General features: G+C 40.6%; 1 protein-coding gene across 1 annotated transcript in view; it reads left to right on the forward strand.

The window, feature by feature from the left end:
* JARID2 (jumonji and AT-rich interaction domain containing 2) overlaps positions 1-23,410 on the forward strand; it is a 140,174-nt gene that overhangs the window by 71,202 nt on the left and 45,562 nt on the right. Inside the window, exons 4-5 of the mRNA XM_075270818.1 lie at positions 12,618-12,787; positions 18,879-19,055. Of these exons, the coding sequence (XP_075126919.1) occupies positions 12,618-12,787; positions 18,879-19,055 (347 nt within the window). The remainder of the gene's footprint in view (positions 1-12,617; positions 12,788-18,878; positions 19,056-23,410) is intronic.

A 23,410-nucleotide genomic window follows, 5' to 3' on the forward strand; every position in this document is an offset into this window, starting at 1 on the left:
TTTGTGTGGAGTAATGGACCAAAATCACAGCGGAGCAATGCATGTGACTAGCTTCTCCATACAGGAGACGTTGTGAAGCGGTCATCGCCAACAAATGCTTTTGTACAAAGTATTACATACATTTCCGTAAGCGGGTTCAATACTTTTTTTTTTTTCCTGCGTCATTTATCATTACATATAACTATGGACATCTATGGTGTGATTTCTTTGCCTGTGCGGTTTGGATGGGTTGTTACCGACATCTGGTGAGAATTTCATGTCAAGAACACCTGTACAAATATATTTACTTAGGAATAAAGGATAGTCAGATATACTGAACCTTGTCTTTTTCTACTTGAAATTAACTATTTGCTTGACTTGGATGCAGGGTACAAATAATCCATATTTTGCAACAACCTAGGCAGCCTAATAATATTTGTTGTTCTTCTGAATTAAAAAAAAAAAAAAAAAATATATATATATATATATATATATATATATATATATATATACTTCCAGCTGTGAGCAGTGACTCTCACGTGGTAACTTTGATAGATACAAGCCACTGCTTTAATAGCCAGTGAATGGTAGATCTATTGTAAGTCTTTTTAAGACTGCAATGATAGAGTATTATACATAATAGAAACATGTTGTAGTCTCATTTTGAAGTACTCTTAGTCACTATTAAGTGAAATGAGATGATTGAGGTCAAGCGCCAGTCCTCTACAGCTGCCTCATATTATCAGCTAAAGAGTTGTCCCGTTTCAGCAAATACATGTAATTGTTTGTATAATGAAAATGTATACAATTTTCTCATATAATTTCTGTATTTTTTTATTTTTTTTTCAGTCTTCAAGATCTCTGTTTGCTGTCATTCCTTGTTTACTTCCAGTGGATAAAAATCAGTCCACTGTTGTGTAACGCACCCTCCACGGTCGTGTGACGCACCCTCCACGGTCATAAACATGGAATGACATAGCATGACATAGTCTCATAGCACAGTAATCAGACATCTGCCTGTTAACGAGCTTTTTATACACTGGAAGTAAGGGCGGGTTCACACTAGTGCCCGATCTCCGTTTTCAGGTTTCTGTCTTCTGCCGACAGAAGACGTAAACCTGGCAGACAGTGCCTGGCCATGAGCGCCTGTGAGCGTTTTGCGCTCTCCGTGGTGAAACCATTTTTTAAATTTTTATTTATTTATTTTTTTAACCGGACACAAAGTCCTGCATGTCTGACTTTGTGTCCGGTTAAAAAAAAAAATACAGTTTCTCAGTGGAGAGCACAAAAGGCTCAAAAGCGCTCACAGTCGGACACTTACCAAACCCTGCTTGAGGGGTAGGGAAGAGGGAAAACACAGCCCATCAACATAGAAGAATTATGAAAAAAATGTGCAAAAAACTTACATCCTTCTTGAGAGAACTGGATGCACGGATACAAGCCCTGTTGGCCCAGGGCGCACTTTGAGCAGGAAACGATGAAAACGACATCCAGCAGCCGCAAATTCTAAAAATCCACCCAGGCTACGACTAAGGAACCACGTTTTCCGAAACGTGTCAGCCAGTCAAGACGCATTCCTTTTACAATTGAAACTATTTTTGCTACATAAGAAAACTTATATTTTATCTTCAATACTAATAAAAGTGGATTTTTAGAATTTGTGGCTGCTGGATATCGTTTTCATCACTTTCCGAACCCAAATGAGTTTGAAAAGTGACTGCAAGTTTCCGTCTCCTGTCCAGTTTCTCGGGCAGGAAACAGAAACCTGCAAAACGGAGATTGGGTGCTGGTGTGAACCCGCCCTAAGCAGAATGACTGATAGCAAGCGGAGATCTACAAGACCGTACAAAACTGATACAGAAAGCATATTGGAAAATATTATTTTTTATTATGCTAAATATATTTATAGAAGTTGGTAGGGAAGTGCTCCATGACTACCCTATTAAGTCAGTACGATGTATATTAGATTTCTGTGCAATCATCCAACATTTAGATGTGTATAGGCCCAGTAGATGTTGGGGTACTGTTGGACTTTCTTCATATAAATACAGTCATAATAGTCAGGTATGTATAGCTTGGCACCATTTCACCTCCAAATTGTTATACACACAAATACTACTTTGCGGGACTGTAGCAGAGGAAGGTATATTAGGTTTCAATGTGCCTGGTTAGGGGTGTCCGATTTATTAATGCACTTGTATAGAACACAAAAATTAAAAACTGCTTTAAGCAGTAAAATAAACTATATTTCATAAATTTATTCTAAGTATATATTAATACAAATATAAGTTTTTGCTTTCATTGTGCTTGTATAGATTCTCATTTCAGTTTTTCTAATCATTGAAATGTGCACATGTGAGTATAGGTCAGCAAAAAAAATCAAAAATAAACGGACATTAAATAAAATTAAAAATTGTCATAAACTTTACCAAATGTGCTACAGTATAGAACTATGTAATGGGCGCTGTTGTTGCCAAAGATGACCTGTAAGGCTGGTCTTACATGGCCGTAATGATTTTACGGTCTACAAGTTGCTGATCAGCAACACTAGTTGCCCGTAAACGGCCGCACTCGCCCATAGAGTTCTATGGGCGAGTCCGTGTAGTGCCACAATTCACGGCCATTACGGACATGTTCTATAAATTGCGGACCACGGTTGTGGCCCGGCCACACCACGGATAAAATATCTGGTGGTGTAAGAGGCCGCATTAAATATAATGTTAATTGCTGACCATTTGCGGACTTACATTACGGCCGTGTAAGACCAGCCTCACACATAGATGTTTGTTTGTGCCATCCTGGTCTATGTTATATTAACAAAGCTTTATGTAATACTTTGCACTTACTTATATGTTGGTAAGTAAGTTTACTAGTCAGACTTTTCACGGCTGTCTTTATTCGTGAAGTACTGCCAAAAGAACATAGGCTTACTATTTTAGTAAGATAGTGTTGGTTGTTGGGTTTTTGGTTTTTTTTTCACTTTTTGTTTTTGTCATGTGATCTCATGGATTTCTGTCCCCTCTTTTCTTGATGACTCTGTTCTCAGTAGACCAGGTACCCAGAAAATTACATCTGTTTCTTGTAAATGTCAAGCAGCATGAACACGTTGTCATCGGGACAGCCTTCAGGGTCTGTTCAGTGTTTGGTCACAACTGTTGAAGTCAAAAGAGTTTGCTTGCAATCTGTCAGTTGCTAAAAATTCATGAAAGTCTCCAGGCTTCAGCAGCTAGGCTTCAAATATTGCTTTAAAGTGACAGGCGTGCCTGGAAATAGAACCATTCTCCAAGAAAGCTATACCTGCTGTCTTCAGACCTGATGAATTAGAACTAGTTTTGATATTTTAGTAGAATATTTGGCATTGTGTGTGCACACTTCAAAACAATATGTATACTCTATAATTGGATGTAAAGAACATCTATGTGTGGTCTTGCTTACATTAGGTTCACACCTGCATTCAGTTTTCCGTAAACCCAATCCACTTTAAAAAGTGGTTCTCTTCGGAAATCCTCATACCCCATGGACCAGGGGTTGGCAAGCCCTGGCTTGTGTGCCAAGAGTGGCACTCCTGGCATATATCATTGGCACGCCAGCAGCACGGGACCTGCAAGAATTACAGTCGGAGCTTCCTTCAGTGCTCTGCTAGAGCTAAGGCATAAGGACACTCCCCTTCTCTCACTGCCCTCCTATGAGAGGGGTGCAGGAAACCCAGGGGGTGGAGCTTAATCGCTCAGGTCTCTGCCTGCTATAGTGATAGCTCCTGCCGTCTGCACCCTGCAAAGGCCCCCGAGGAGAGGAGAGCTGCTAGCAAAGTGAAAAAAAAAAAAAACACACAACAAGTAGATGCTGGATTTACTATGCCTATTAATGTCAGGCATTTGGGGTTATTAATTTAGTGTTAGTAACTCCATGTGCCGCACATTAATAGTAATTAACCCCATCAAGTCCCTCACATTAACCCCTGTGTGCCCCACATAAGAGTTTCTAATATGTGAGACATATGGAGGTAATAATAAAAGACCTCAATAATGAAGATACTTAATTATTACCTCCAAGTCTCTCACATATCAGTAACTCTTACACAGGGGTTAATGTGAGGGACATGATGGGGTTGCTTGCTATTAATAAGAGGCACATGGAGTTGCTAAACTGTAATGCACATGACCAAACTTTTATCCACAATTGTGGATAAAACTATGGTCCTGTACAGTTCAATAGACCCGTACATATAGATCCTGTTTTTGCGGCTGAGTGTCTGGGCCATATTGAAGAGCTGTAAAATATAGAGCAGGTCCTATATGTGTCCTGTACCTTTCATATACCTGTCTGCATTTGCAGCCCTGTCAATTTATTTTTAATCTATAGGTCAATGAAAATCATATCCGTGCCATTTGTGTGCAGGAGGCCTAAGGCTGAAGCCCCACGTTGCGGACACAAAGAGCTTTTGTTGCAAATTTTGCTGTGGGTTTTTGAGCGAAAGTCATGAATGGCTACAAAAAAAAAAAAAAGGCAAATATTTAGGAAGCTTCTTATATGTCTCCCTTGTTCTCAATACACTTGAGCTCAGAATAACACAGCAAATTATGCAACAAAAACAGCTGCATTTCCGCAACACGGTGCCTCAGCCTTAGGCTAAGGCTCCATGTTTCAGAAATACAGCTTTTTTTTGTTGTTGTTGTTGCAGTTTTATGAGCCAAAGTCAGGAGTGAATCGAGCAGAAGAGAAGTATAAGAACTTCTTGTATATTCCCATTCCTTTTGTAGCCATTCATGGCTTTGGATTAAAAAAAACGCAGCAAAATCTGCAACAAAAAAACTTTGTTTCCACAACGTTCGGTCTCAGCCTTAGGGTGTTTCTTTTTGGGTAGTGACATTGTGTACCCAGGTGCTCCTAAAGCCAAATCCAGTTCCTGGGCACCAGCACTGTCATTTTGGTGTAAGTGTGACACCTAGTAATTCCTGGATGTGGTTTAGCTGTTACCGCGCCACCAGGAATTAAATGTGGCTGAAATTAATCCACATTTCACTTACAGAAAAGTGCAGGTACTTGCCACCGGGGATGTAGCATCCAGATACATAGTTGTTACACCTCTACAGGTGTTACCTCACTCTGCTACCAGTCACATATGTTATCACTAATTGTAGGTTACACATGTACTTCCATCGCTTCTAATGGAAAAGTACAGGTGTATCAAGGCAAATAACAATAAACACATGTGACTGGGAGCACAGTAGGACAGCACCCCTATGTTACGGTTTGTTATATATGACTTTAGCCCCTTCCCGACCCATGTGGTACTATTACCACATGGATGTCTAGTGCTTCACGACCGATGTGGTAATAGTACCACATGGATGTAAACAATCCCCGCAGCGCAGTGCGGGCGTTCTTGGAGCAGGTGTTAGTTGTATCTGACACCTAACAGCCTGCTCCATCCCCCTCCATCAGACATGAGTGCTGATTTTGGGTTTTAACCCGTTGATTGCCGTGATCAAACATGATCACGGCAAACAACGGGTTGCCCGATCTTGTAGGGATCCCCGGCACCCCCCGCTGCGAGATCGGGGGGTGCTGGTATCCCTACCATGTAGCCAGGGGTCTGATTAGTCACCCCTGGCAGTCCTGAGTCCCACTTACCTTTCTTATTCTGTGCGGGATCTCCTGAAGATAAGCTGTCCCGTCCGTCTGCACGAGCGGAGCCTCACTTCCTGTTTACAGAGTGATAACGTGCAGGCTCTTACTGAAGCCTGTGACTCACTCTGTAAACAGGATCAGTGATGCAAGCTTCACTCATGCAAGTGTCCCATAGGGACACATGAAAAAGTTAAAAAAAAAAAAAAAAAAGTGGAAAAAAAAAAAAGTGTTTTGAAACAATTAATAAAGTTATCAAGCCCCAAAAACCCTTTTTTTCTATAGAAAGTGAATTATATAAAAAAAAAACTTAAAAATTAATAAAAACAATACATATTTGGTATCGCCGCATCCGTAACAATCTGTACAATAAAACTGAAACAATATTTAATGTACACGGTGAATGACGGAAAAAAAAAACCCGCCGGAAGTAGTGATTTTTCGCCATCTCACCTTACAGAATGTGCTATAAAAAGTGATCAAAAAGTCAAATGCACCTCACAACAGTACCAATAAAAAGCACACATTGTCCCGCAAAAAATAAGCCCCCAACCAACACTGTCAACCAAAAAATAAAAATGTTACGCCTCTCAGAAGATGGCGATGCAAAAAACATTGATTTATGTCTCCAAATGTGTTTTTGTTCTGCAGAATTAGTTACGCATAAAAAAATAATATAAATGAGGTATCGCCGTAACCGTACCGACCCACAGAATAAAGATAATATGTTACTTATACTGTACGCTGCATGGCGAAAAATTTACAAGGTAAAACGCAATACCGGAATTGATTTTTTTTATTTAAATCCAGCAAAAAAAGAGTTAATAAAATGTATTCAGTAAGTTGTAGGCACCCAAAAATGGTGTCATTACAAAATACATCTCATCCCGCAAACAACAAGCCCTTATATGGCCACGTCACCAAAAGAATAAAGAAAATATAGCATCTAGTAATGCAAGAATAAAAACCCGCAAAAATCGCCAAATCATTAGAATACAACTGGCGGCGTCAGGAAGGGAATATATAAGCTGTGCGAGCGAATATCAGGGGACACCCCAGATTTAGAGCTTACGAGGGAAAATATACCAGAAGTGACCCCAAAGTGACCCCCAGAGTGACTCCCCCAATTATAGGAGCTACTGGGACATAGTAGGAAATTCGGTGTTTGCAATGTCCTCTGCACAGCTTATATATTCCCTCTTCGCCATCCGCTGTGCAGTCACGTCTGGGATACTAATACTCACTACACCCCCTGATAAATTCTTTGAGGGGTGTAGTTTTCAAACTGGGGTCACACCTTTGGGGAATCCACTTTTCTGGTACCCTACAGGCTCTACAAACATGACATGGCATCCAGATACCAAACATCTGAATCTGCGCTCCAAAAGCCGCATCGCGCTCCTTCCCTTCTGCGCCCTGCTGTGTGCCCAAACTGCATTTTATGCCACATATATGACACATGTATGATACTGGTGTACCCCGGATAATGCACGTAATGTCATATGTGGGTATAAATTGATATTAGGGCACAGCCAGACACAGAAGGGAAGAAGGGTTATTGGGTTTTTGTAGCACAGACTTAGACGGTTTGTTTGTTTTTTTTTGGATGCCATGACACTTTTGCAGAGACCCTAAAATTGCCCTTACAGAATGGGGTCACTTCTTGGGGAATTCCAGTTCACTGGCACCTCCAGGGCTCTGCAAAAACATCATGGCACCCAGAAAGTCCCTCTAAATCTGTACCCCAAAAGCTAAAAAGCGCAGTGCTCCTTCCCTTCTGAGCCCTGCTATGTGCCCAAGCAGCAGTTTATACCTACATATATAATTTTTTGCCCCTCAGGATGGCCCACTTAATAGTTTTAGGAGTGCAGGTCTCTGACAACACGAAGTGGGTGCAACGTATTGGGCACCGAAATGGCAGATTTCTTTAAAAATTAAAATTTTCATTTTGTACATTAATTTTTGGGAAGCATTTTTAGGCTCAAAATGATAATACCCCTTTATTCATTCCTTGACAGGTGTAGTTTCTAAAATGGGGTCACTTTTGAGGGGTTTCCATTGTATTGGTACTTTAGGGGCTCTGCAAATGCGACATGGCACCAGAAAACTGCCCTCAAAAGCCAAATAGCCCTCTTTCCATTCTGAGCCCCGCCATGTTCCCATACAGCAGATTATGGCCACATATGGGGTATTGCCGTGTTCAGGAGACATTGTGTGACAAACTGGGGGGCTTTTAATTCTCTAACTACTTGTAAAAATTAAAAATATGGCGCTAAATGGACGATTTATTGGAAAAAAGTAATTTTTCATTTTCACATCTCAATGGTAAAAAAAAATCTGTGAAACACCTGTAGGGTCCAAGTGCTCACTAAACCCCTTGATAAATTCCTTGAGGGGTCTAGTTTTCAAAATGGGGTCATTTGGGGAGGGGGGTTTCCACTGTTCTAGCACTTCAGGGGCTCTCCAAATGCAACATGGTGCCTGAAACAGATTTCAGCTAAATTTGCCCTCTAAAATCCCAATAGCGATCCTTCAGCTCTGGACCCTACAGTGTGCCCATACATCACTTTACATCCACATAAGGGGCATTTCTGTAGTTGGGAGAAAATGCTTGACAATTTTTTGGGGTGCATTTTCTCTTTTAACCCCTTGTGGAAATGCAAAATTTGGGGTTAAAGCAACATTTTATAGCAAAAAATGTCACTTTTCCTTTTGTTGGGCCAATTCTGTTACACTCCTGTAGGGTCAAAGTGCTCACTATACCCCTTAGTAAATTCTTTGAGGGGTATAGTTTCCAAAATGGGGTCACATTTGGGGGTTTCCACTGTTTTGGCACCTTGGGAGCTCTGCAAACGGGACATGGTGCCTGAAAAGTATTCTAGCAAAATCTGGCCTACGAAATCCAATTAGCGCTCCATCCGCTCTGAGAGCGACCGTGTGCCCGTACATTAGGGTACCAGCACATATTGGGTATTGTCGTGTTCGGGAGAAATTTTGTAACAAAATGTGGGGTGCAATTTTTCCTTTAACCCCTTGTGAAGATGAAAAATTTGGGGCTACAGTGACATTTTATTATAAAAAAAAGTAATTTTTCATTTTCACATCTCAATGGTAAAAAAATCTGTGAAACACCTGTAGGGTCCAAGGGCTCACTATACCCCTTGATAAATTCCTTGAGGGGTCTAGTTTCCAAAATGGGGTGACATTTTGGGGGTTTCCACTGTTTTGGCACCTTGGGGGCTTTGCAAACGGGACATGGCGCCTGAAAAGTATTGTAGCAAAATCTGGCCTACAAAATCCAATTAGCGCTCCATCCGTTCTGAGAGCGATCGTGTGCCCGTACATTAGGGTACCAGCACATATGGGGTATTATCGTGTTCGGGAGAAATTGTGTAACAAAATGTGGGGTGCAGTTTCTCCTTTAACCCTTAGTAAATGTGTAAATTCTAGGGCTAAATGAATATATTAGTGACAGAAATTGAAAAATGTAAATTTGACCTCCATTTTGTTGTAATTGTTGTGAAATGCTGAAAGGGTTAAGAAACTTTCTAACTGCTGTTTTGGATTCTTTCAAGAGTGCAGTTTTTAGAATGGAGTGATTTTCGGGGGGTTTTATTAGAGAGGCCTTTCAAGTACCCTTCAGAACTGAACTGGTCCCTTGAAAAATGTGTTTTGGAAATTTTCTTGAAAATTTGGAAAATTACTGCTTGACTTGTAAGCCTTATAATATCTGAAAAAAATGAAAGGGTGATTAAAATTTGATTGCTACATAAATCAGAGACATGGTTAATTATATTTATGAAAAAATTTGGGTAGTATGGATTTCTATTTGAAAGGCTTGCAATTTCAAAGTTTGAAAACTGCATTTTTTTCAAAATTTTCACCAAATTTCCTATTTTTTCATAATGAAAGACAAAACATATTGACAAAAATTTACTACTGACATGAAGTACAATGTGTTACGAAAAAACAATCTCAGAATCACTTGTGTAAGTTAAAGCGTCTCAAAGTTATTGCCATTTAAAGTGACACATGTCAGTTTTGAAAAAAAGAGGCCTGGTCCTCAAGTCACTTTTGAGCTGTGTCTCTATAGGGTTAGTATGGGTGTCATCAGCCTAAAAATTATTGTGCGACAATCAAGTACCTCATCAAAGGGTTGCCTACCCCTGCTATAGACTATGATGGGGTCTGCCGGGTTTCTGTCCGAAAAGGGCAGAAAATGCGGAGAGAAAAGAGCTGCTTGCAGGACTTTTGTCTCTGCATTTTTAATGCAGAATGGGGAATGGAATCTCCAGGCAGAGAGAGGCTTAGGGGGCATTCACATGATGTAACTTGGCGTTGATTCTGACACTTTAACTCGTGTCCGAATTAGCGCTGCAAAACAGAATCCCATTGACTTCACTGGGTTCTGTTTAGCGCGCGTAACACATTGAAATCAATAGGTTAAAAAGCCTCCCATTGATTTCAATGTGTTACGCACGCTAAACGGAACCCATTAAAGTCAATGGGATTCTGTTTTTCAGCGCTAATTCGGACACGAGTTAAAGTGTCAGAATCAATGCCACGTTACATCATGTGAATGCCCCCTAAGCCTCTCTCTGCCTCTCTCCCCTTACAGCTATAAAGTATTTATTTTTTTTGCATTTATTAGACTCCCTAAGGGTCTTGAACCCCAGGGTGCAGACAGAAGACGGAAACCTCAGAATGGAGACCAGACGCTGGTGTGAACCCTGCCTAAGGGCTCGTTCACATCTGCGCCCAGGACTCCGTTCTGTAGTTTTCCGTTTCCTGCACAAAACAGGGCAGGAGATGGAAACCTGCTGGCATCTTTCAAACCCATTCATTTGAATGGGTTTGAAAAGTGTCTGGCCGTGAGCGCCGGTGAGCGTTTTATGCTCTCCGTGGCGAAACCGTTTTTTTTTAACCGGACACAGAGTTGGACATGCAGTACTCTGTGTCCGGTTAAAAAAAAAAACAACTGTTTCGCCGCGGAGAGCTCAAAATGCTCACCGGCGCTCACGGCCGGACTCGGCATGACAGGTTTCTGTCTTCTGTCAGGAGTAGACTGAAACCTAATACGGAGTACCGAACGCTGGTGTGAACCCAGCGTAAGAAAGGCTTCTTTGGAAAGTGTAGAAGCCACCCTACAAGGTACTGTTATTAGTCCTACAACTTTTCCTGCTGACAGACTCCCTTTTAAAGCATGTGTTTACGCTTCACAGTAGTACAGTATAGTATTATACTATTCCATCAGGTTTTATACTGCAGATATATGGCAAATGTGGCACACATAGCCTGGGCTGTAACCTTCCAGACTTGCTAGACATGTCGGTGCTTCATAACAGGGAGGGGTTAAATACCTCTAATTGTTCAAAAATATTCTGGTGTTTGTTTGCAACTAATGGGCAGTATAAACTTTAATCTGAAAATGTGTCTGATTTATCACAGTGGTTTACACTCCAGCAGACACCCCCCCCCCGAGTATAATAATCGGACCCCCAGGGGAGGTGAGTGAACATAATATACGGTGTTACTCACCTCTCCAGGATCTGATGTTAATCTTAGCAGGCTTTGGGCCTGTATGGTATTATCCCAGACGTCACGTGGTCTGGGATATTAGCATATAGGCCCGAAGCCTTTGCTAGTAGTAATAGCCTGTTACTGCTAGCACAGGCTTTGGGCCTATATGGCAACAGGCTGGTACTGCTAGCACAGGCTTTGGGCCTATATTGTAATATCCCAGACCACCTGACATCTGGGACATTATCATACAGGCCCAAAGCCTGCTTAGATACATGAGCACAAACAGAATGCCATGCATTTTCCCCCCTCGGCTTATACCGAGTCAATAAGTTTTCCCAGTTTTTTTGTGGTAAAATTAGAGGCCTCGGCTTATATTCGGGTCAACTTATACTTGAGTATATAATTAAAACAGTCTGCAGCGGAAACCTCTGTGAGCTTTATCTAAAGCGCTGCAGAAAGAACTGTGATGCGTTGCCACCGCTGTTATTCCCACAGCGCTTTTTTTGCTATGGGATGTTATATGGGGCCTTAGCCAAAGATGACACCTCATGTGATTTTGGGCATATGAATTATACCTTCAGAGCCATTTCGGATTTTCTGTAGCATGTATGGGGTTTTCTTATAACTTGTCTACTGTATGTGTATTGTATTGCACTTTAGTTGCAGCTTTTCCCCGTGAATTCTGCACTAAGCTTTCTTCATCTGATGCATATGGATATAACCTTACTGCTAATACAGAGACTTACGCTAGGTTCACACCTGCGTTCAGGGTCTCCGTTCTATGGTTTCCGTCTTCTACATGCCAGAAGACGGAAACCATAGACCGGGTGCGGCATTGAGCGTTTTAGGCTCTCCGCCGCGAAACCGGTTTTTTAAATCCGGACACAGAGTACTGCATGTCCGACTCTGTGTCCGGATTATAAAACCCGGTTTCGCGGCGGAGAGCCTAAAACGCTCACCGCCACTCACGGCCGGACAGCTTTCTCACCCATTCAAATGAATGGGTGTGAGAGACTCCTGCAGGTTTCCGTATCCTGCTCTGTTTTATGCAGGAAACGGAAACCTGAAGTACGGAGAGGAGAACGCAGATGTGAACGAGCCCTTAGAGTTATTGGCAAGTGACATGGAATGCTTTTGTGATACTGGATGATCTGCCCGCTCTATCTAAATAACAGGGCACAAAAGGTTAATAATGAAGTATATTGAAGATTTCCTGGAACTCTCTCTACTTAGAAATTTTATCACAAACTAATGTGCCTCAAGCAGAATCAGCAAACCACCATTTTCTGTCCAGACATATCAAATGTATTACTATGGGGCCTGGGCAAAATGAAATCTTAGATTGTCAAATGTCACCCTGTGGCTAGTGATGAAGTGATGTTTTCTGAGTGATGTTATGTGTAGTACTGAATGTGTGTGACTTGCTCTATTCTCAAATACCTGTGTTAAAGAGCTTGAATTTTAATATGATTCCTTTTGTTCTTCAGGCCAAGGCTGCAAGCACAAAGAAAATTTGCCCAATCCCAGCCAAACAGTCCGAGCACAACCCCCATTAAAATTGTGGAGCCATTGCTACCCCCTCCAGTTACTCAAATATCTGACCTCTCCAAACGCAAGCCCAAGACTGAGGATTTCCTCACGTTTTTGTGTCTTCGAGGTAAGGCTCTCTTTATTGTCCTACAAAATTATTTTATTCACAGTCTCCAGGCAAAGCTAAGTCGCTGTATTATGGCCATTATAAAGCCTGACAGGGTAGACTATGACCATGATTCGGAGTACCGAAGAGAGAGTGCACGTCATGCTCCACCCTCTTAGGACCTGTGCTATATAGAGTATGGTAAATCTGCTTTTTCTGGAGTGTTCCTTTAAGTACGAGTGTGATGTGATTTCTGTGGTTACGTGGATGGCCTTGCCTTTCTATTCATTGGTTTGGTGACCGTTGGGCACATGATGTTCTAATGATCATCAGATACAGCCAAACTTAGCATAACTCTTAATTAAATAAACAATTGTGACCATCCTCAACTTGACTTTTCACCTTTTTTCTATGTCTTTTTGTTTCAAGACAGTGGCGGTGTACATTGGCTATATCACTCCTTAGTCATACAGTCCCTGTGTGTGCAGCTGTATTGTTTAGGTTATCACCCACTTAGAGAAAAAGAGCTAACGTACATATAACCTACTAGGGCCCATATCCTTTCTAATAGTAGATGGATAAGTAGAAAAAAAATGGTGACAGATCCTCTTTAAAAATCCTCCTTTTGAATTGTGTATGGAGGAACATTAGAGGCCCCAAGCATGTTTTCTGGAAGCTCTAGTACTACTGTGTACAATGTAGAGCTGTAATGTAGCAGCATTTGTGTATCCAAAAAGTAATGTTGGGCTGTGGCGACAAAGGAAAAAAAAATACCAAGTCCAAATTCAGTTTTAAAGTAATATGATTCATTTGTGAGAATTATTAATATTGTATAATTAATTAGATGAATAGTTTGTTGCATATTTACTTTCATAGGAATTTAATCCACTGCCCTAGAAAAATTCCTATAAAAAAAAAACCTGCACACGGTGAACCATTTGTTTAGCTACATCTGTAGTTGTCTATTGAAATAAAGAGAAAGCTACCCTGTCAGGAAACTGGCAAGTATGATGTGAGAGATTAAGAATTTTTTTTTTTTTTTTTTGCAAATCCCCACTTTCTGCCAAAATATACCTTATATTTCACCTATCTGTATTTGGCTCAAAATAAGTCTTTGTATTGTGCAAAAATTGAGTATTTTTTATACCTGTACATTCACCCTCATTGCATGTAACAAAATACTGATTCATAACACACTTCCTTTGTCTATAGGCTCCACAGTAGTCTATGGGCAGAAGGCAGTCCATGGATGCTGTTAAAAGAATCATTGGGGCTTATTATGTACAAAAAGGACATGAATTATAAATATGCAAACGTGAACAAAGTCTAACTATGTAAAATATCTGGCGATTCAGTCCTGTGAATTATAAATATGCGACTGTGGATACTATCCTCGTGATATGTCACTCTTCATATGTTAGGAAAAGATGAAATAAAAATACACAAAATAGACAACTGGGCACAGCTTGACATGTCTGGGAGCTTTCCATTTCCTTCATTTAAAGGCAGTGACAAATATGACATAGATATCAGTGTTAGATGATGCCTGCCTGCGGAAGTTTTTCACGTTGTACTATAGGTTACACACAGGGAATTGTGCAGATTCTTGTTCTGTATCATGACTATTTTCCCTGCTATTAAGGGTAACAATTCGCTAATTCCTCAGATGATTTGCTTTCATCCAATTTTAATCATATACTGCAAATGAAGTTATAATGTTTCTTGTTCTCTTCATGTGGAACAATTGAAAGTGTTCTCAGGGCCCATTATATTGATCTCCTGTGCCTAGGTTAGGTCATCAACAGGGTTGTAGCTATAGGGGGTGCAAAGGTACTAATCTTTTGCAGGCCCTGGAACCTGTGGTGTCCAAAGGACTTTCTACAACATAAGAATACACAAGTATTACATATTACATGGCACATAGTAAGAGGAGGCCCAATTACAGATTTGGCACTGGGGCTCAGGAGCCTAAAGTTATGCCTCAAGATCTGATCAGTAGAGGTCTGATACCTGGAACCCCCATAGATCAGCTGAGTGAAAGGGCTGCAGTGTTTAGACAAATGCCATGGCCTCTTCACTGGTTTACCAAGCACCTTGCTGTACATTTAGTGTTCTGGCATGGTGTTGCAGCTTTGCCCCATTCATTTTAATATGACTGAACTACAGCATTGTCATATAACTAATGGACATGATGTCCCTGGCCTGAGAAGAGTGGAGCTCACCCAGGTCCTGCAAGGTTTTCACATATCTTGTCTGTGGGCTCCCAGGTCTCAGACTCTCCTTAGGATATGCCATCAATATTAAATCTGTAACATTATGAACAGCATAATCAAAATGGAGACCCGAAGGACGGAAACCCAAATGCCATTGTGAACCTAGCATAAAAAGAGCAAGCCAGATGAGATTACATGTTTCTGCATAATGCTGTGGTAGCCATGATGGTTAAATGTGCCTTAAATTTTGACCAGTACAAGCAGCAAAGCACCTTTGGACAACACAACTGATGGCCTCTTACGTATTATGAAGGCAATAAATTCCACAAATTAACTGAAAACCATTTCTGATGGCTACTTCATAAAGCAATTAGAGAAAATGCCAAGAGTGTGCAAAGCTATCATTATAGCAGAAAGATACTTTGAAGGAATTGAAATATAAAATCTGTTTTACCTCTTGGTTTTACAGCAGTCACTAAGTGGCTCTATTCCACCATACGCCTTTGTATAATATACAGTATATTCTCATATGTATGAGCTTGCCATGGGACTTCCATACCTGGTGAACCTGGTACTTGCCTATCTACTCAAGGGTTTTTCTGATCAGGGATGTTTAACCATTTAGATTCCATGGTCAATAGCAACTGCAGTATTTAAATGGCTCCAGGAGGAGGGGTTCCCCCTATTAGACTTTATCATTGCCTTGTTTGCAGGGTGACACTGCAGTTACAGAAAACTATAGAAGGTCCTACAAGTAGTGCGTCATGTAGTGCAAGAGGCCAAATCTAGATCTTGTCCTTTCATTATAGACAGCATAATACATTTCACTACATAAGTGAAAACAATCATGAAAGAACTGAACTTTAATGAGTTTCATTAAAATTATTAAATGGGGGATGCTCCCAGTACATACCTTCAGTGTAGCTTAAACCCTTGTTAAAGGGATTCTACCATTAAAAATCTTTTTTTCTGTGGCTAACACGTCGGAATAGCCTTTAGAAAGGCTATTTGTCTCTTACCTTTAGATGGGATCTCCACCGCGCCGTTCCTTAGTAATACCGGTTTTTACTGGTATGTAAATTAGTTCTCTGGCAGCGATGGGGGCGGGCCCCAGTGCTGAAAATGCGATGAGGGCGTCCCCATCGCTGCCCGAGAACAGGATCCTGCGCCACCTCTATCTTCTGCTGGATCCTCCCCTTCTTTCTTCGTCTTTCTTCTGACGCCTGCGCAGTTGGCTCTGCCACTGAGACACTAGTAGAGCCGACTGCGCATGCGCGCAATTGCGGCCTCAGAACTATGGCCGCGCATGCGCAGTCAGCTCTACTAGTGTCAGAGCCGACAGAGGTGAAGCCACCGAAGAAAGATGAAGAAAGTCTCTTTTGAGACAGGCCCCTTTTACCTGGCGTATGAATACAGCCAGCAAACCCATGGTGTGTGTGTGTGAGGCTAAGGCTCCTCATTATGAAAATCTGATTTTTTTTTTTTTTTTTTTTTTTTTTTGGAGTGGATTGAGCAGAAGGGAGATGTATAAGAGCCTCCTTTTTATTTTTCCTGTTCCTATTGTAACCACTCTAACTAAACTGTGGGTTTGGCTTGAAGAAAAAAAAACAAAAAAAGCTTTGGCTTTTGCCTTGGGGCTTTAGCCTAAAAGAGCCTGGTTATTTGATAGGACCAAAGGATCTGGAAACGTTAATAATGTAATCTAATCAACCCGAATAAGATATTTAAGTCATTTGGCTTGCATGCCGTAGTGACCCATACTTAGACATTTTAAAATGTGTCTGGGTAAAAACATATGGTTTCTACTCCTGTAAACATTACGGGTCTGCTGCCAGCTAACACTGGAAAAAATAATGAAATGCTCTTTTGGCAAGCGGCAGGCATTTTCAGTGCTTGCAGTTAATCCAGCTGCCTGCTCCAAGACTTGAATTATTTCATCAGATCTTTAAATGTCCTGAAATTAGTCTGGAACGAGGAGTGCTTGTAGCTGTGATAGAGGAAAAACAGTTTATCTCAACATTCAAGCCGCGTACAGCACACGCTGTTACTGTCACTGCTTGGTCTTGAATCATGGGAGGTGTAGTTCACAGAGAACAGAATGGCCAGACCTGGTACACACAGCGATATGGCCTGATGACACGTAGCAGGTATTTGGGTCTATTTGGAAGGAATTCGTGATAAAACCCATTGTCATCAAAATCCAAAAAGTAATACGTAAGGCTCGTTTCACATCTGCATTCGTTCCCTTCTCCTTTATAGTCTACGGGGTCTGCGGGTTTCCTTAGGTAACCGCTTTTTCATGCATAGATGTGAACCGGGCCTTAGCACAGTAACACAATCTTGTATAGTGGTTACTACCATCATGATAGTAAAAAAAAAAAATCATCAACCTTGGAGGCTTTATCCATGGAAATCAATACATATGCTAACTCCTGTGAAGAACACTGAAATAGTGGTATTGTGGAAAGTGGTTAAACTGTAACTCTATTTTTCAGGCTCACCATATAAACCTTGGGTGCAGCCGGTGATATATCCTCAAGCTAGAATTTTTGTCTCAGAAAAATAAACGATTTATCCAAAAAATAAATACATTTTCAAGCTATTTTTCATGCAAGTCAACTTTAGACTTGACCACCTAGTGTAGGATTTCTCAATCCAAGTTCCCTGTGACCCGGTGCCAGTTACTTTAAAAGACCTACAGCAAGTATTTTCATGGTGCGGATTGTGAAATTGGCCTAAAACTACACAGTAGTTTGTGTTCACTTGACTGAAGATCACAACATTGAACCTAATGATAGTGAATGTGGTCATTGTGACCCACAAATTGGCACAACCACAACATAGCAGAAAAACATTTTTCACAACCACAATAGCTTTCTGCAGTTTAAAAGTAGCAATTTTAATGTTGCTTGGCCCCAAGTCGCTGTGTAGACCTAGCCTAATTTTGACCTTCCCAAAGTTGGTTATTGGGGGTGGGGGGGCTGGCAGAACTTACCCTTTGTCACGTTTCTTTGAAGTAAGATTGGGAGCAGGAATCTCCTAGGATGGATTTTTTTTTTCTTTTTCTTACAGAGATATTCAATGAATCGTTCTTCTATAAATTCATGAAAATCTTTCAAAGAAATAACTTCGGTGCCCACCAGTTATTACAAGGATGCACATGTGTGTCTGCAGCCAGCCACAGCGTACTTAGGCTTTGATTCTCTAAAAGAAACTTGTGACATTGAGCGTGCCCACGTGATCAGTTCCTGGCACAGAATAAGGTGGTGCAGAAGGGTCATCAAGGATATGAATTACATTTGTTCTCCTTATTAACATGCGTATGTGTTCTCATTCAGGAGCAATTACAGTTCTGTTGTCTTACTGGCAAATCGTCCATGAAGTAAGCGATGATAATCCCTTTAGCCTTGCTGCTACATAGATTCCTTCCTTTTAAATGTGGCTTTTTATGCCATGTAATGTAGTTGGCATCATATCAATAATGCCAGTGCTGCAATAGTCAATGTGTTTTTTATGGTATTTTTAACTAGTCTACATCAATCTTTTGGTAGTTACCCTTTTTACAGTACAAACAGCCTTTATAAAGGAATTGCAGCATCTGTATTCTGTATTTATATATATTTAGGCCACATAAAGAAATCTGCCGCCATATAACAGCATAAACTTATTTCCATATAGTAGATGGAGCTCCATCACAAGGAAGCATATAAAGGCCATCATGGAGATGGAATATATTAATGCAGCTTCTTGTCGGTATACAAGTCAAGGAAATAAAATCACTGGCGATCTATCTATACATTTGTGTGTCATACTTATAATGGTAATTCAGTGCTGTCATTATGTTAACAGGAGGTGTGTTGTACGTATAAATATAGAACAATTGCTTTTGTCATACATAGGTTCGCCTGCGTTACCAAGTAGCATGGCATACTTTGGAAGTTCTCAAGATGAAGAAGATGTTGAAGATGATGATGCAGAACTTGAGGACACAAAAATGACCACCACTAACTCTTCATCCTCATGCCACTCTACACCTCGGAAAGGCAAAACGCAGAAGCATGTTACCAATGGACATGGTTAGTATCCTCTTATGTGGATGTTGGCGCCGTGTTTGTATTTTATGTAATATAAACCAACTGACCAAATTAGTACAGTTTTTGATTTCAAAGCAAGTTTTATTTAGAGAAGTTCCTGAAAATCCCCATTCACCTCCTTGGAGGGGTTCCCATCTCAGACATTTATGGGACATCCACAGACGCCTTTGGGACCCGCACATATCGTTAGAACAGCGGTATGAGACGAACCACCACTGTCTAAGAAAGTGCAGGTCTTAGAAATGGGACTTGCATTGTAAGACATTTATGGCAAATCCACAGAACATGCCATAAATGTCTTGTTCTTAACATTCGTATTTATTTTATTGTGGTTTTTCTCTGCTCAGTGTATGTGAAATAACTTAACTCTCGCCTGTCATTCTCTGAACTTTTCATTGCTTTTTATGTTATGGATCTTATATGATCTAATATCCACTTATCTTTAATATCCTGTTTTCCAGCAATGGTAAGTTCTCTGAAATAATCATATAACCATTGTATTTTTTTTTTCTACCATGTTACCTGGTTTTCTTTGGTGGTCTCCAATACCCCTGTGGTTAGAGTTTGGCAGTAATATGTGGGCATGTCACGAGTACATGAAAACCTGTTATATCTCAATATGCCTTTAAAAAATACCTTTCACCACCTCCTCCAACTCCTCTGCTTTGGTTCCCTCAGTAGGTGCCACTCCATTGATTCTGGCTCAGTTGGAATTTTTTCTCTAGCTCCCACCATTCCTCAGCACTCAGCACTGTTTGTTTTGGAACAGAATATGCTAATTACACTCTGTACTGTCCGGGAGGGGGTCCTAGACTATCTTCTCCAGCCGAGGGCTGCCCACCTGACAGTAGATGGTCTAGTTGGTTTACTGGTACTGAAAGTAACCGCACTAATTGCTTGGGAATAGTGGGGACGACAGAAAACTGTAACTGGGCTGAAAACCGTGGTGCCTCTCAAATGATAGATGCAAAAAACCTGGAGTTGACGGAGGTGGCGACAGCTCCTAATTTTGTACAGAGGTTTTTATAATACTCAGTCACATGTATTAGAGTTTCTTTACTAGTAGTGTTGCTTGCAAAGAATATCATTGTTTTACAGGGGATGATACAGCTCACATTTATGATGTAGAAAATAAACCTGATCTAGACTCTAACCTTAGAAAGTTTTCACTTCTCTGACATAAATAAAGGGATTGACATATCTTGGAGATAGTCCCACTTAAGAGTTGGAACACAAACTCTTAACACAAATCTCCTATCCATGTCATCTGTTTTTCCATTAAAGCAGATTTATATGTTATGAGCTAAAGATATTTAAAAAGGCTATTCAGGTGCTGCTATTAGTGTGTAAAAAAGACTCCCTCCCTGTTTTTGTTAATTACCTTGTTAATCAATATGTAAATTAGCTGGATCATGCATGGTGGGCACGTCGTGCACCCCTTAGCGTCATAGCTTCTGCATACCCACCGCTGCCTCCAAGCCCCCCCTCCTCCTGCTTATTCACATCGGGTTCTGTTAAAAGCTATTGAAAGCATGCGCTACTGCGCACGCATCAGCGCCATTTTCGCATAAAGACCATTGCGAGCTGGAGCATGTGCAGTAGTGCGCCGGAGGGAGCACCACTATGCACGGGCGTGCTTTCAATAGCTTATAATAGAAACCGACGTGAATAAACATGAGGAGGGGGGCTTGGAGGCATCAGTGGGCGTGCAGAAGGATAAAACTCTGACCATGGTCATGTGATTTACGGTCCATAGTCATGTGATGCACAGTAATCAGACATCTGCCTGGTAACGAGCTGTGCACCTGTGTACTCATCACATGACCATGGACCGTACATCACATGACCATGGTCAGAGTTTTATCCTCTAGAAGTAACAGAATGAATGACAGCAAGCAGAGATCTAGAAAACCATGAGGAATTGATACAGAAAGTATATTGGAAAATTGTATATCTTTTTATTGTACATTTGTTTGCCAATATTGATTTGACAGTGGCCAACCCCTTTAACTTGAATAAATTGGCAGTGGGCATGTACAACTACCGCTCCATTCTGCTGAACCCTGTCCTCATGAGTGGTGGAGGTCCCAGTGGCCAAACACTTTGACTAATCTGTTATCCCCAATCCATTGGACAAGTATATGTGGTGGTAGGGAAATAACATTTTTACTGCCTCCAGATCAGTCCATATTAATCTAGAAGTATAGTTACTTATAAGATTGGTTTGTTTATGAGTTTGTATTGGTAGCTGGCGTGGTGAAGGCCTGCATCTAGTTGATAGGGTTTTGTGGTTTAACGGTCAGTGTTCTGTCATTGCCACAAGACAAAACAGGCTTAAATATGTGGAGTCTCTCCGATATCTGCAGGTCATCAGCTCTAGTGACACAGAAATAATTTGTTTCTATAAATATAGCATATATTGTGTCCAGCTGTATATGAGGATTTTGTCATCAGATATAGGGTGCTTTGGGGGCTCTAATAACTCCAGAGTAGCAATGACATTTCCAAGACCTTTACACTGGAGAAGTCATTTCATGAATATTACAGTTCTGTAAACACTTCAGTGTATTCAAGGACCTGATGGGTGTAAATCTGTCTGGTTTGTGCTCCAGGATTTTGTAATTTAATAATGAACATTATATAAATATTAGCATCAACACTGTATAAATAGTAACTGAATTACCTTTACTGCCCCTGTACCTTGCTGCCACATCTCAAGATGTGTCTGCCATCTTCAGTGGAAGTATTCTTTAGGCATGCTAAGTACAGAGCCTACAAGTCTGTTTCCATGGTCTAACTCTTGGTTGCTCTATAATTTCAGAGAAGGACCAAAAGTAAAAGCGGTTTCACCTCCACACTCATCATCACCCTTGTTTATAGATCATTTATTGCTTTACCATCCCACCCCGGTAGACTTTATATCCTTAATATGATCGCTCCATTTATCCTGACCATACAAGTAAACCACCATCAGTTGAAGTCTACTACATTAAAACACTCTAGTTATAGATTTATTGCTTTACCATCCCAAACCTGCTAAGCTATTGCTATGTATCTGTATATCCTACATAATATTATCCTACATAATCTAGTGAAATCATCATGAAACACCTTGTCATAGGTAATGTATTGCTCATTAGGTCCCACCCCTTGTAAGCTATTGCTATATATCTGTATAGCCTGCATAATGTAAACTCCCTGCATACCAGCGGTTCTTAACCTTGTTTGAGGTACCAAACCCACCAGTTTCATATGCACATTCACCGAACCTTTCTTTAGTGATAAATCAAATATGATTTTTTTTTCCACATTCAAGACATAGGCATATGTTTTTTCTACTGGTACACAAAATGAGCCGTGCATTAAGAACCACTTCTGTATACACTGACCATATGAGCAGCCTTAGACTACCACATAGTACAGTCTATGTTTTAATATTCTTTAACAAATGACATTAAAAATGTCCACTCCTGAAGATCAGAGGAGTGCCTGCTGTGAGATGTGCTGTTACTGCTTTGTGGGAATCTGACACACAAGTTTATTATTGTGTGGTTCCCTCCAAGCCGTCTACGTGTGTGTGAAACTGTGACCATGTCTGGAGCTCCTTCCTGTTGGCTTCTTGTAGTGCACAAGTGTAGACACAGGAGGATTTCCTCTCGAATCTTCACTCCAGTTCTAGGGTTTAATGTTGAACACAATGCTGAAGCATGCATGCTATCTTTGTACTAAAATGTGCATCAAATATGGATGTGCCTTAGCAATAATTCAAGAAGATATCCCAACCATCTCCAATAATTGGGAAGCGCAGTTTTTCTCTTGAAGATATCTGGTAGGGAAAAGAATATTAAAAACGAGTACAATAATCTGAATATGGCACAGTTTGGTGATCCTGTTTCTCAGGCACCTTTTAGAATTCTGATTCAAGTTGATCTCGAATTATTTTGTGGAGAATGCAAGCAATTACTGATACAGACATGGCAGTACATGATTCTCTTTAACCAAATCTATATATTCACCAGCTGAGATTAACTCTTTGGATGATTACCCCAAAATGTACATCTGTATTAGATAACACTTTTATCCAACGTAACATGACGCCAATGCTTTTACTCTATAATTCTTTTCATTCTTTTCTCACTACTTCACTGTTGGATGGTTAGAAGGATTGACCCTTTCTGCTGAGAGATTGGGATCTTGGCCAGAGATTCAGGGTTTTCTCATGCATATGATAGCTTTTAGCTTCCAGTGAGTGCTTGACAGTGCTGATCGAATGTGTATTCTTGTATATACAAATATACATATATGAAACATCCCAATGCATAACATTCCTTCCAGCA

This window comes from Leptodactylus fuscus, chromosome 4, assembly GCF_031893055.1.
Source record: "Leptodactylus fuscus isolate aLepFus1 chromosome 4, aLepFus1.hap2, whole genome shotgun sequence".
Taxonomy (NCBI): domain Eukaryota; kingdom Metazoa; phylum Chordata; class Amphibia; order Anura; family Leptodactylidae; genus Leptodactylus; species Leptodactylus fuscus.